Consider the following 15,219-nt stretch of genomic DNA (forward strand, 5'->3'; position numbering starts at 1 on the left):
TCTGAGCCAGTATATCCTCTTGATAAGGCTGCCTCCTCCTGGCTCTTCTCTTTTCCATGTGTGCCTACTGTTGCATGGCCTGCAGAGTCCACCCACTGCAACATGCAGAAGCACTCACTGTGAGGCAAACAGGTACACACTGGTCCCTCATCAAAGACAGACCAGATGACAAGGTAGCACACATTGAGGGGACCATGGCCAAGACTGGGGGGGGAGGGGAGATAGAGATAGTTTGACTGAGGGAAATTCAAGGGTGATGAGGAGGGCCTGAAGCAGAGCAAGGAAATGTGGGCAGAGATGTCAATCAGGCAATCAAAACATTCTCAGATCTCCTATAGCAGCCATTGACACAAACATCAGAACCAAACGACAAGCTGTATGATTTATAGCAGATGCAAATGCCGATGATTTTTCACCCTCAAGTTGCATGGCCTTTGCAGAATATGTCATAGATGTGTACACCCTCTGACACACCTAAGAACATAAGAATAGTCTTACTGGGTCAGACCAATGGTCCATCAAGCCTAGTAGCCCGTTCTCAAGGTGGCCAATCCAGGTCACTAGTATCTGGCCAATCCAGGTCACTAGTACCACGCTAATACTTGGCCAAAACCCAAGGAGTAGCAATATTCCATGCTACCGATCCTCTTTTCTAAATATGAATATCTCTTCATGGCCAAACATATACACGTAGATTGCAGCCATTCTAAAACTGCAATTTCCATGTAGTTGACATTTCCTTGTGTAAGTGCTGGCAAATCACACATAGGGCTTCAAAAATAATGCCCTAGTTTTCTGTGAAAGGTACTGTACTTAAATAGACATAGAGCCAGCCACTGAAGTTTCAGGATGTTTCATTGCTTGCTTTTGAAAAATATTGTTTTGAAACTGCTGAAGAATTGATAACTAAGACAAATCTATTTCCTTTTTTAAAAAAAATAAAAAGAACCGGACGTCTACCTGGTTGAGGGACTGAAAAATGTGACTGTGGATGAAGGGCAGGATGCAGTGTTTAAGTGCAAGGTATCTCGGGATGAGGTATCTGATGTGCGGTGGTACCTGGAAAGTGTGCCCCTTCAGGCCAATGAAATGAATGAGATATCTGTTCAGAAGGGGCGGACCCATACTCTGACTCTGAAGAAGGTCACCCAAGAAGATTCCGGCACTGTCAGTTTCCGTGTAGGAAATAAGACCACAGAGGCACAGCTGGATGTGAAAGGTAATTTTCTTAAAAGTCTAACTTTATACTACTGAGATCAGAGATCATTTCTTGGCTTCTTTTTATGACCAAGATCCAAGTGTAGAGTCGGAGCTTTAGGCTGACAGTGGTCAATATACAATATAAGGATTTGAACTTCCATGCAATGTGGACATCTAATTGTCAGTTTTCAGATGTTAGCATCCTGCCAGTCAGTCCACTGGGGGTACAGTCATGTAACAACCTCTGCCAAAGCAGGAGTACGTGAAAATTAAACTGCTTTCCAGAAAATAAATAATTCTCTTGAATAAGAGGTATTTGGTTCGTTAATATTCAAAATCACTTAGGCAATCAGCATCGGATGTTGGTTGTATAAGTGCTTTCTTTAAAAAAATGTCCCTCCTATGAGCAGATAAAGTTTGTCTGTAGAAGTCAATATGTGGCTTAAAGGTATCCAGTTGAGGAAGAGCCAGAACATTTTGGGGACAAAAAATGTTATTCATTTAAGTGGCTTGTTTAAAATTAGGACCATATAGTCGATGGTCCAACTTGATTAAATATGGAGGCTCAAAATCCATTTAAAGATACCTAGTAACTAATCCAGATGTCTTTAAATAGTGGTTGCCTTACTGAAGATTGATCTCTGAATGTTTATGAATTTATTTTTTTTGCTGGGACAGCAAAGACCCAAAAGGAGAGCCATAGCCAGTAAGCTTACAACATCCAGGGACTGAGAGGCATGCTCTTATAACATCTTAATATTTTCAAGTATTTAAAACAAAATCCTGAAAATGTACGTTTATCAAAATCATTTTTAGGTACTGTATATCTCTGATTTAATAATGGCTGCGATAAAAATATGCAATCTGTGTGTACTTCGTCAGCTGTTGTGACGTATACTTCAGGATCTCTTCCCACTGCTGTTGTCCTTCACAGTATGTGGAAATACTGTGGTAGATACTGAGGTGCATTCAGGATAGCCAAAGCTTTAGAGTTTTAAATTTCACGTTTGTTAAATCACAGTCCTCCTTTTGGTTTTAGGAATCATATTGTTCACAATGCACGTTGCAGTCTTAAATTGATGTCCCACAAAAATGTGGACAGTCTCTTTAGGTTTAGATTTAGAGAAGTTCTCTTGCTGTGATTGCTTGGATAGGACAACAGGTTCATAACCTTCTCCTCACTTATTTTATTGTGAGTTTCTTGCTGTTGCTTCCTGGCCTGAACAATCAGGGGATTATTTCAAAGTACATTGGCATGGGCAAAAAGGAGATCAACAAACTCCTCAAGCAAAAAGAAAAGAAGAATGAATGATGCTTCAGACTAATACAGTAGAATGGGTGACATAGGGGTCCTTTTATCAAGCCGCGCTAGCGGGGTTAGCGACATTTCATAACGCGCGTTAAACCCCTACCGCAGCTTGATAAAAGGACCCCATAGAATGTCCAGGGAACACTTTTTTTTTCCTGCAGACATTCTTGTGTGTATTTGTCCAAGCACCAGTTTTTTTTGTTCATATTTAATAGGTATAGAGCAGGGGTGCCCACACTTTTTGGGCTTGCGAGCTACTTTTAAAATGACCAAGTCAAAATGATTTGCCAAAAATAAAATTTTTTTTTAAAAAACCCACAAAGCACACTGTACGCAGAGAAAATGTTAATTATCATTTATATTCTGGGATTTTTTCCAAGAGGTCAAGGCAGATGACTCTTTGCAATGTCACCTCAGTAACAACCATACAAAAATAGACAAATATACCCCCTCCCAATTTACTAAACTGCAATAGCAGTTTTTAGCGCAGGGAGCTGCGCTGGATGCCCCACGCTGCTCTCGATGCTCAGAGGCTCCCTGCGCTAAAATCCGCTACTCCGGTTTAGTAAAAGGGAGCCATAGTGCAAAATATATACAGCAGATATAAATTCTCAAAACGGACACATTTTGATCACTAAATTGAAAATAAAATCATTTTTCCTACCTTTGTTGTCTGGTGATTTCATGAGTCTCTGGTTGCACTTTCTTCTTCTAACTGTGCATCCAATATTTCTTCCCTTCTTTCAGTCTCCTGTATGCTTCCTCTCCTCCAGATCTCATTCTCTTCCCCAACTTTTTCTTTCTCCTTGCCCCCTTCTTTCTTTCTCTTTCCCTGCCTCCCTGTCTTTCTCTCTCTCTCCATGCCCTCTTTCTTTCTGATTCTCTGTTCCCCCTTTCTTTCTGTTTCCCTTCTTTTTTTTGTCTCCTTGCCCCCCTTCTTTCTATCTCCCTGCCTGCCCCTTTCTTTCTTTCTCCCTGCCCTTCCCCAAGCCACTAGGTTTGCCGCCGCCATCGGGGAACAGGCCCCCAAGCCACCGCCGCCCCAAGCTCTCCCTGTAGAAGCATTACGCTGATGAGCATTCCGCTCCCTGACATCAATTCTGACATCGGAGAGGAGTTCCGGGCCAGCCAGGCAGTGATTGGCTGGCCCAGAACTTCTTCTCCGATGTCAGAATTGACGTTGGGGAGCAGAATGCTGGTCAGTCTGATGCTTCTGGAGGGAGGGTGGTGGGGGACGTCAGAGAGAGGAAGGCTGATCGCCCAGTAGATTGGGGCGGCAACACGAGTCTATCATGGAGCCCGGGATGGGCTCTGCGATCGACTCGTGTTGCCTTCCCGATCTACCGGTCAATCGCGATTGACATATTGGGCACCCCGGTATAGAGTTTTGTGAAGTTGATGCACTTAAACTAATGAACTTTGATACTTAAACCATGCAGATGCTTCAAACAAAGCTCAGTCTTTAAATGTCTGTAGTCATGGCATTATGTAACATGGAAAAGTGTCTTTTCCACAGTTATACTAAATTAAATGCTTCTTCTCTTGTAAATATGCTAATTTTTAATTTTGTGTTGTTCCACTGATCACTTTTTTGAGTTTGTGCATGTATGCAACTGTAATTGTAACATTTCTTTAGCAGGGCTTTAGATTGTTCTCAGATGTCCTGATAAGTAGCAGCTCGTTGCATTCTGAAATGGGTGTCAGTTGAAAAATGTTTTTTTATGAACTGTAGCTGCTAATCTAATAAACTTTAGATTGTTGAATAACTGAAACAACAACAAAAAAAAGATTTTTCCAAGCAATAACATATACGAGGATATAACAAAATGCAGCATGCATGGATGCTGAGCAGGGCCTCTTAACCAGCTGTCACAATTTTAGTTATTTTCTCAGCTTTTTTTTTTTTTTTCCCTTCTTCATTTTTGGCACACTCATCCCGAATTCTGTTGAAGACAAATGACCTTAGCTATACTAAAACAGTTTAAAGATAAGTTGAATAAAAATCTAGTGTTGTGATTTGTCTCACTGCATTCTGAGGTCAATTCTATAAAGGTCACCCAAATATTGGTACCAACATACAAGGCGCTAAGTCTATTAAGGCAATTATGCCATTAATTGCTGTTATCGAATACTAATGTAAGTCTACATTTATGTGCCCACATCTAGGTGCAATCACTTACACCAGGGGTGTCCAATGTCGGTCCTCGAGGGCCGCAATCCAGTCGGGTTTTCAGGATTTCCCCAATGAATATGCATGAGATCTATTAGCATACAATGAAAGCAGTGCATGCAAATAGACCTCATGTATATTCATTGGGGAAATCCTGAAAATCTGACTGGACTGCGGCCCTCGAGGACCGACATTGGACACCCCTGACTTACACCGTGCAAATAGCAAGCGTAAACTCAATCACATTAAGGAGCCAAAATCCAAAACACAGGCTAAGTCGTGGGCCAGACCCCACCCATCTTCGCCCAATCTCCGCCCCAGACCCTGCCACCATAATAGTACTAATTGTAAAACTATTTTTTTCCATTCATTTTTCGTATACAATATACATACAATATCACCATTGCTGAACTATTCCCACTCTCCATTTCAAACAATTGGCTGAACTTTGTGAAAGTAAGATCACAATTATTCCTTTGATACTACTACACATTTTTATATACTGCTTGTTTTCTGACTATGACACGTGAGCCCTATTGACATCCAGGTGGATCTGCTTTTGTTTTTTGGCTTTTTACATGACTACCCATTATGACATTTTGATATATACTGTTATTGTCATGTAAGTTTTCTTTATATTTTTTCCCTTTTCTCTGTTCCAGGTCACTGGATGATTTTTCTGACAATATTACTGCAACATCTTTATTGTCAATACTGCATTCTCAATTTGCATCCTTTGATCTGGATATCTTTATTTGTTCTGAAAATTCAATAAAAACTTTTTGAACTTTACAATATAATCTTATTAACAACACATAATGGTTAACCACAAAATTAAACTACACAAAGTACACTGTATGCTTCTCAACATTTATTCCTACCAGAACATAGATAACCCCTATGTAAATACAGGACCACAAACTAAAAGTACTAATGTATACAAGCGAAACCCTAAGATTCAAGACTCTGCAACCCTAGAGAAAAAGAAACAAATACATTTCTTCTTTCTTGGACCCCTGTTCGTTTACAAAAATTAGATAGCTCTAAGTCGAATAGATGTTGGCACTGTCATCTTGAGGCTGGGACTTTAGATCATCTTTTATTCTAATTTCAAATATATTTATTGAATTTTTAGTAACCAAAACAGAGATACAAAAATAACAAAAAGAATAATGAACAAGTGAACAAAGAGGTTCAAACGAACCAACCAGATATCAGAAGAGTACATAATACAGAATACATATGATATGATGTTTATAATTTTCGTTGCAAAAAAGAAAAAACACAAGGAAACCTGGAGGCTCAAAAGAACCCACTGTAGAACCTGGAGAGGAGAAAGAGAAAAAAGAGGAAGACTAGGAAAAGGTGAGGAGGAAGAGGTAGATCAAGTAGAAGATGGAAGAGAGAGACTAGTAATGAAATAGTAATGAGTGAAGAATGATGAGTAATGAGTAAAGGATACGGGGCGGACATCCCATGCCAACCTGGAGTAATGGATAGAGAAGAAAAAGAGAGAGAAAGTTGGACATAACAAGATCAAGAGAAATTAGAGGAAAGACAACGGTTAAGGAGAGTAGTGTCGAATAGGATCCCATATCTTGGAAACGCGCTGCAATCGGTTTGTAAATTCAGCAGCTTTTAGTTCATAGGAATGAATCATGAGAACAGTATTCCACCAGAAAACAACATTAAGCAAATTTGCGGATTTCCAATTGTGAAGAATCATTTGAATTGTTAAAGCAATTAAAATATTAAGAAGAGCTTGTTGACTGGCGGAGAGGGGATCTGACACAGCTAAAGCTCTGTAGAGCAAGATATCGAAGGAGAATCCCGACGAAATAGGGAGAATACGTTGAACAAGACGCCATATTTGTGTCCAAAAGTCCTGAAGGATAGGACATGCATAAATCATATGATGAAGATCCCCTAACTCCGAAGCACAGTGCCAACACCTATTGGAATCCCTAATGCCAACCATATACATCTTGTTAGGAGTCCAGAAAGCTTTGTACGCAAGAAAATAAAGCGACTGAGATAAACTTGCAGATGCTGTTGGGCAAATTATTTTGCTGAAATAATGGTCCCAGTCCTGATCGGTTCCATGCCAAGTGGAGTAAGATGACCAAATATCTGTAGATCTCTTGGATCTAGGGTATAAATGTGATCTGAGTTCTTTATAAAAAAGGGACGTGGTATGACCTAGTTCTAGCGCTAATTTTGAGAGAGTCATGAAAGGAGAGGTTTGGGTATAGGAAAAAATGGATGGGGAACATTTAAGTAGACAGTGAGAGAGCTGAATCCAATGATAGCATTCCGTTGTAGGTAAGTCAAACCTGTCCATGAGCTGAGCAAAAGAAAGGAGTTTACCATTATCCATGACCTGATTTAAAGTCCATATCCCTTTGTCAATCCAGGAACTCCAGTGAATAGGGCGATTACCAATACAAAAAGAGGGGTTGTACCAGAGAGGAGAACCGTTCGTGTTGCGTCTATCGGACCCGGAAATACAATCAAAATGCTGAACCGCTTGGAGGGTGGCATATATGGTGGTAGATTTACAAGGTAATGAGGAAGTAGAAAGGAAAGACAAATTAGATAATGGGTAAGGAAAAGTTATAATGGGTAAGGAAAAGTAGCCAATCAAAAAGTAAAAAACAATTTAGTAAAAGTTCATAGATCGAGATAAATAAAAAAGGGTATAAAGAGTTCATCTGCGAGAGGAATAGAGGAAAAAACATGAATAATATATAAACTAGTATGAAAAAATGAATTCATCCGTCAAGTAATAAAATAGAGCCGTACATATGAGAGATAGTTATCATGAAAACAAAGTTAAAAAAAGTTTTAAAATTCATCAGGGGGGTATCACAAGTTATAATGGGTATTAAAAATTAACCAGTAAAAAGTATAAAGCATTGTATCAACAATTCATAGACTGAAATAGATAAAAAGGTTAATAAGGAATTCATCAGCAAGGGGAATGGAAGAGAAAACATGAGTAATATATAACCTGGAGAGAAAATATGAATTCATCCATCAATTAATCAAGTAGAATTATACATAAGGGGGATAGCTATCATAAAGGCAAAGTTGAAAATGGTTTAAAATTCATCAGGAGGGTATCATAAGTTATGATGGGTAAAAAATTATCAGGGAAAAGTATAAAACAATTTAACAGTAGTGTACAAATCAAGAAAAATAAATGAAAAAAAAAAAAAGGGGGGGTTATAAGGAGTTCATCAGTAAGAGGAATAGAGGAACAAACATGCATAATATATAAACTAATAGGAGAGTGTGTGATCATCCGTCAGTCGGTAATTTAGGTCTGTACATAGGGAGGACAGATATCATAAAAGCAATACTAAAAATAATTTAAAGTACATCAGGGTTGGAGTGCAGGCAGTAATGGGTAAGAGAAATTAGTCAGTAGTAAAAATACATTAAAAAGCAAATTAGCAGCGAGTCGTATTCAAAGGCAAAGAGAGGGTAAATATTATGTGACTGAGCAGCAGGAGAAGAGAGATAGAAAATTATAAGTTCATATAGCATAACATGAGTCAATGTGATCAAGATAAGATATAAAAAATTCATGACAGTAAATTCATATCATCCAAGGGACAGAATATTAGGCAAAGAAAGAGATAGGAAACGTTGAGCTAAATTATACTGCATGAAGAGAAGCATCGTGGAGGAGGGAGGAACAGAGAAGAAAAACAGAGAGCCGTTGGAAAAGCGAAGGTTACCATGACAACACTCGTAAAAGTAAAGGGTATGCAAAATGTAGAAAAAGTTAAAATATAACAGCAATTGAACAAAATTTCAACAAGTTGGGTAGGCAAGAGGCGGGAGAGAAAAATGACATACAGTATGTTAGAGTGGTTCTAGGAAAGAGAAAGCACGTGTAGAAATGGCGGGGAGAGAACATGAATAAATAGGTACAAATTACAAGCATAGTATAAATAGGTTGTAGAGAGAGAAGGGGGATAACAAACTTAAAACGAGAGGGGAGAAAGCTCCGGTTAAAGAAAGTAAAATCTTCGCTGCAGGAGGGAGAGCAAGATATAAAAAAAAACAGAAAAATTGAAGAAACTGAAGAAGGAGGACCCAAAATGGCGGGAGGTGGACGCGTGAGGGAAAAAGATTAGAATAGAGTAGAGCCACTTATATTATCGAGAAAGAAGCAGAAAAAGGAAGATTTGAGTATGGGCAGGTAAAGTAAAATAAGCAACAACAAGTCAGGGTTTAAGAGGGTGGAAAGTCCATGAGTTTGCAGGCAGCGTAGTGAAGAGTCCGATGCGGGGAACCAGGGAGCATACGGCTGGAGAAATCAGAAGGATTGTACAGTCAAGTCCAGTGAGAAGAGCCGTTGGTAAGCTAGTCGGGAAGCAGCAGTGAGTCAGAGGCAATGTAAAAGGGGATAAGTCGTCCCATAGACTTGAAGGCAGTTCGGTGAGGAGATCGTAGCAGGTAACCGGGTAGCACATGATGGTAGATCACATAGTGAGTACGGCGCTAAGTCCAGTGCAGGGAGCCGCAAATAAGACAGTCAGAGATCGACTACCCCATCTTCGTCTGTTGGAGCCACGCACGCAGAACCTTCGGGTCACTGTAGTTGTCCGTTTTGTTGCGATAAGTCACCCGGAACCTAGTAGGATAGAAGAGTCCATACTGCGCGCCAAGGTCTTTTAAATCCTGCCGCATGGAGAGGAAGGACTTTCTCTTCGCTGCAGTGGCGGGAGCTAGGTCGGGCACAATTATAATTTTACGCCCCTGATGTAACATGGACGCCTTTCCCTTCGCGGCATTTAAGATTTGTAAGGCATGCTGGAATCGGAGTACCTTGACGACCAGCGGGCGTGGGCGCTTGTTTCCAGGCTGCAGGCTGGAAGGGGAGCGATGAGCACGCCCGAGCTCTAAGATCGGGGAGAAATCAATGTCCAGGAACTTCGGGAGCCATGAAGTCAGGAAGGCTATCGTATCATTACCCTCGGCCCCTTCCGGCATTCCAAGGATCCGTAAATTAGATCTACGGCTGCGATTTGCCATATCCTCGAGGTCAGTGGTTAGTTTAGAAATGGCCGCCGAGTTAGCACTTATTGTCGGGAGATCTTTTTCCACAGCAGTGACTCGTTCAGACAGTAAGTCGAAACGCTGCTGAGATGCAGCCATTTGTGTGTGGATTAACTCTAATTCCCCTCGCATATCTTGTGATATTTCCATGTGTGATTTCATTAGAGATTTTATATTCTGCAATTCTGTTAGGATCGGGTCAATCTCCTCCACGAGGTCTGCAGCGGAGCCAGGCTTCTCAGGAGAGGGGGGAGCCGACTTGAGACGTTTACTTGCTGGAAGTGTGTTGGCTTTAGATTTTTTGCTAGCCATGATATATTAAAAGTTAGAATAGTTGTTAACAAGGCTGCAGCTGAGAAAAAAAATGAAAGAAAGCAAAAAGAACAGGCAAATTCTAAAAGATAAGCTTAGAAAAGGGTGGGAGCAAGCAGCTCACGTGACCATCTTGCTCAAGTCCAAACCGGAAGTCCGATCATCTTTTATTCTATTGTCCATTTATATTGACATTAAGGAAATCGATATGGGGCCAATTAAGTAGGTTGTTAGAGAATCCGGTGACCTTGACATATGATACTATTTTATTTGGCATGTCAATGAGAGCAAAAAGTCAGATTTCTTAAAAAATCAATAAGCTTTTACTTATTATGACTGGAGTTGCCATTCAACAGATTACATTCAATTGGAAAAATCAGAGCAGATTAAATTACAGTTTTTGGTGGAGTTCTGTATGTCATCTATATAAAATGGAAAGAACATTAGCCACACGAGAGGTTATCTTGGTAAATTTTGAGAGGTTTGGGGACCATTAACAGACTTTTGTAATGAATAGTAAACATTTCCCTTAATAAAATAATTGAAATGAGGGGATGGGGATGGTTTTTTGATATTTTGATATTTTACTAAAATGTATATTGTATAATATAATAAATGAATATTTTTGATGAGATAGAAATGGGAGGGGAGGATAAATTTCATGAATTTCAGATGATATTAATAGCAAATCAAGTGATGTTTTTCAATTCAAATGTTATTTCTTGTTACACTTGACGTAAGTTGTAAAAACGAATAAAAATTATTAATTAAAATTATATTTCTTCCTGAACAGTGCAAAATATGGACAGCAGATGTAAATTCTCAAAATTGACACAGTTCAATCACTAAATTGAAAATAAAATAATTCCCCCCTACCTTTGTTGTCTCCCTCACTCCATGCTGTGCATCAATTAGGTGCCTCCCTCTGGCGGGTGTCTTACCTTCTGTCTTGCTCCCGCCTAGCCATTTTATGCTGCCCGCGGTGCGATGCGCATTTTCATTGCTGCCCCCGGTGCTATCTTCCTCACTTCTGCTGCCGCAGTGTGCACAAAGCTGTGTGCAGCCACTCCTCTCGTGCCCCGCGCCTCATCCAGAAGCCTTCCCTCTGACGTTGTGATATCAGAGAGAAGGCTTCTGGTTCAGGTGCAGGATGCACATAGGAGCTGCCGACCGCAGCTTTGTGCACTACGGCAGTGAGGAAGAAGGAGCCAGCCGGAAGATGACACCAGGGGCAGCATTGAAAACACCTCATCGATTGCACCGTGGGCCACATAAAACAGCCAGGCGGGCCAGATTCGACCCGCAGACCTTGCATTTGACACCTGTGCTCTAGAGGGTGCCAGCAGCAGTGATACACACACACTTCCTGTGCCCAGCCTGAAGCCTTCCCTCTTCCTCTTCCCACCTCCTCTGACGCAACTTCTTGTTTTCATCAAGGCAGGATGCAGCAAAGGGAAGGTTCCATGTTGAGCACATGTAGTATGTGTGGAGCATTGCTGCTGCTGCCGACACCTTAGAATGTGAAGGTACATATGGGGGGGACGGACTGAGTTAGAAGAAGGAAATATTGGATCATGAATGGGGGGGGAATTGATGCTACAGTTGGCTCAGGTTGCCACTGACCATGAACCGGCTCTGAAGAGCGTAGAAGGCCTCCATCCCAGTCTGTGCCATCTCTCTGACTTGTGCATGTAACCAAATTTTGGCTATATGTAAGTTTCAGGTTTGATTTGATTCTGTGGATTTATTTAATTTTCTGTGTATTATCACCCCTCAGCCATTTCCCTGTCTTTCACAAATCAGCTGCAATCAACAGAGGGTGAAGAAGATGGTGTAGCAACATTACGCTGTGAACTCAACAAGCCCAACACCAAAGTGGAGTGGAGGAAAGGGTCTACAGTGATCATGTCCAATGAGAAGTTTGAAATCAGAAAGGAAGGGCCAGTCCACATTTTGAACATTCACAATTTAACACCCTCAGATTCAGGAGAATACACTTGTGTTGCTGGTGAGAAGAAGAGCATAGCACGTCTGGAAGTTAATGGTGAGGATTTATCTCTAGAATATACAGTTGTATTTGCTGGGGTGTGTGTGTGTGTCTGTGGGGTCTTTTTGCATTTTTTTTTTTCTGGCCCTGTAAACTTCCTTTGGTTCCTTAAGGGTTAATTTTTTGATATTCAAACATTTTTATTGATGACAAAGAGTTACCACAAAACAACTGTCACAGTACACTTTCAACAATACATCCAGAAAATGACGACAAGTCTACCAACAAGTGTGTCTAGTTATCAATCCATTTTAACGTTAATGTTCCCCCAACTCCCCATCTCTCTCCCCCCTCCCCATAGCCCAGGCCTTAGATAGCAGCAGGAGCAAAATAGAAGGCCACTTCATAATTGCAGCAAACAACAATCTGAGGCCCTGTTCCTTATTGTCCCCGAATTTGTGCCGCTACAAACTTGTCAGGTTCCTTACAACCAAGCAAACATATCACCCGCAACTGTTCCTTCCCAAAGAATCATATTCCCTTCATCGGTGGACTATTATTCAATCACCCAACAGAATATACTAAACAGCAAATACTCTTTCCTCTAGAATACAATCCCCACCACACACTTTCTTACCAATCCTTGCAACAGCCCCAAACAATATCCCCGCATTCCCATCCTCAACCATCCTCCCTCTCCTTCCCCACCCTCACAATTCGTTACCTTAAGGGTCAATTTTTAAAAAGACTTTTTTGTGAATTAATATTTAGGTAATATTCAGACCATATTCCATGCCAGGGCATGGGCATCTCCCAGCATTGAATATCTGAGTATGTGTGCTGACCCGGAAGTTAATTGAGTATCGGTTGATTTCAAACTGGTGCCCAGTTAATTTGGCACATAAAGTTAGGACAGCTTATTTGCTGTCACAATTTAGCTGGTTAGCAGACCAAATGTCACTGCTAACTGGCTAAGGTATGGCTCCACTCAAACTCCATCCCAGTTAGGGAATAACCAGTTAGTGGAGACGGCAGCACGATCCAGTTAAGTGCTACTGAATATTGGTGGCCAGCCAACTCTGTGAAGTGTCAGGGTCCTGCCCAGTTAAACCCCTTTGAATATATATAACCTGTACATTACACATAGGGTCTTAGGCCTAGATTCTCTAAAAGTTGTGTTAAAAACCGACAGGCCACTGTCACAGCCGTTATAGTAGTGATTTTTTAAAAAGCGAGTCATTCTCCAAAAAACGCTCATGCAAATGAGGATGGTGGAGAGTAGCGAAGATTTACTAAATTTGCATGTGCCCATCGCCTCTTCAAAAGGTGTCACGTAAAAACCACATGAGACAATCGCGCGCAGACAAAGCTGGGCCAACAATCACGCTCAGGACATCAGCGCGCGCCGGATTTAACCCCATCCCCACTTAACCTAGTAGTGTTGACACTACCTTTGGAGGGGGAAATCCCCCCACATTACAGAGGAAAGTCTGTTTCCTCTATAATGGGAGATACACACACACACACACAACACCCCCCCAACGGCAGCGCCAACACTACTAAGTTAAGGGCGATGGTTCTCCCCCCCCTCCACCACAACCCCCCTCAGAGCACTTTCAAATTGAGTTTAAATCTGGCGTACTGATGTCCTGCATGCGATTGTCGGCCCGGCTTTGTCTGCGCACGATTGTCTCATGCGATTTTTATCGTGCGGGCCTTCCTCTCCCTGGGATGCACCGGGGAGGGGCATGTGGCTCTGATTGGCCCAGGTTGTTTAAGGCCTATGGGTGGGGCCTTATGCATCTGGGCCAATCAGAGCCTTAGGCCCCTCCCTGGATGCATGCATCAAAATTTTATATTTGCTTTGTTACACAATTGGAAGCCAATGGAGTTCCAAAAGACCAGGTGTGATGTGATTAAAATGAGGTAAATACAATAATACCCTCACAAAAGAATCCTGCACAGTCCGAAGTGCCTTAAGTGTGTACAGCGTATGTGCAAAAATTCTGCTACATAAAAGTACACATGGCGACAAGAATGCAATATTTTTACATGATTCTTAGGTGTAAGTGTTTCTGGGGCACATTTTTGATGAAAGCAGGCAGAGTCATGATTTACATATGTAGTTTATAAAATAAGGGTGTTTGCACATACTTTACGTGCAAGTATATGAAACTTGTTATTTTCTAAATTTTATATTTGTATATATTATGGTTGTTGTGTTAGGCCAATTGGATATGTAAGCATAAGATCCACAAGCTGTAGGAAATGACATTTCATTGGACTTGACATTGTCATTTGAGAAGTACTGTACACTTCTTTTATCATACAGTGCAGAGTGAACTATGGCTGATGCTGATTATACAAGTGAATTAGAATTTCCTTTCATTTCATGATATGGTCGTGCATGTTTTTTGCCGTGCTTTCATAGGATCTGGTATTGTTTTCCCTGCTACAAAATGAAAGGATCTCATTGTGGCTCACATGCAAGAGATAAGACACTGAGCACTTTTCATACATTTAAACATTTATTCAAATATTTATTAATCAAGTATTTATAAGATATTTAATAATTAAATTATTGTGAGCATTTATTCAAGAAGCTGATATTTATTTTGTATTGTTTTCCCTGCGCCATCTCCCCTGAATGCACTGTTCCATGCATTCAACCAAGAAGTTGACCCTGCCGATCCACAGATAAAAATCCAAATCCAAAACAAGCGACTGTGAAGACTGATGTTGCCGATGTAGACTTTATTGGAAAAAAATGTAGTCAATAAAACATCCTAAACTTAATATATAGGACCCTACATGGACCGTGTTTCAGTGGCCAAGTGTGGTTTCCTCACAAATACGCAAAAGCTATGTCAGAGCGTAGGTCAAAGTATCCTCTTGCCTTGACCTACACTTGGATGTAGCTTTTACATATGTGTGAGGAAACCACACTTGGACCCCTGAGGAAGACTTTTATGTCGAAACACAGTCCGTCTAGGGTTCTATATATCAAATTGTGGATGTTTTATTGACTACTTTTTTCCAATAAAGTCTACATCTGCGACATCAGTCTCCACGGTCGTCTGTTCCATGCATTCACCATTCCTTCTTGAAGATACTGTTCTGGTACATTTGAATCTATCCTTTCCAGCATCTTATTACCACTTCTTATGCTAG

General features: G+C 40.8%; 1 protein-coding gene across 16 annotated transcripts in view; it reads left to right on the forward strand.

Annotated features, from left to right (window-relative positions):
- OBSCN (obscurin, cytoskeletal calmodulin and titin-interacting RhoGEF) overlaps window positions 1-15,219 on the forward strand; it is a 762,040-nt gene that overhangs the window by 405,776 nt on the left and 341,045 nt on the right. For all 16 annotated transcript variants that reach the window (XM_033931804.1, XM_033931806.1, XM_033931805.1 and 13 more), the window contains 2 exons: window positions 947-1,219; window positions 11,839-12,105. In XM_033931804.1, the coding sequence (XP_033787695.1) occupies window positions 947-1,219; window positions 11,839-12,105 (540 nt within the window). The remainder of the gene's footprint in view (window positions 1-946; window positions 1,220-11,838; window positions 12,106-15,219) is intronic.

The sequence above is a fragment of the Geotrypetes seraphini genome, chromosome 2, assembly GCF_902459505.1.
Source record: "Geotrypetes seraphini chromosome 2, aGeoSer1.1, whole genome shotgun sequence".
NCBI lineage: Eukaryota > Metazoa > Chordata > Amphibia > Gymnophiona > Dermophiidae > Geotrypetes > Geotrypetes seraphini.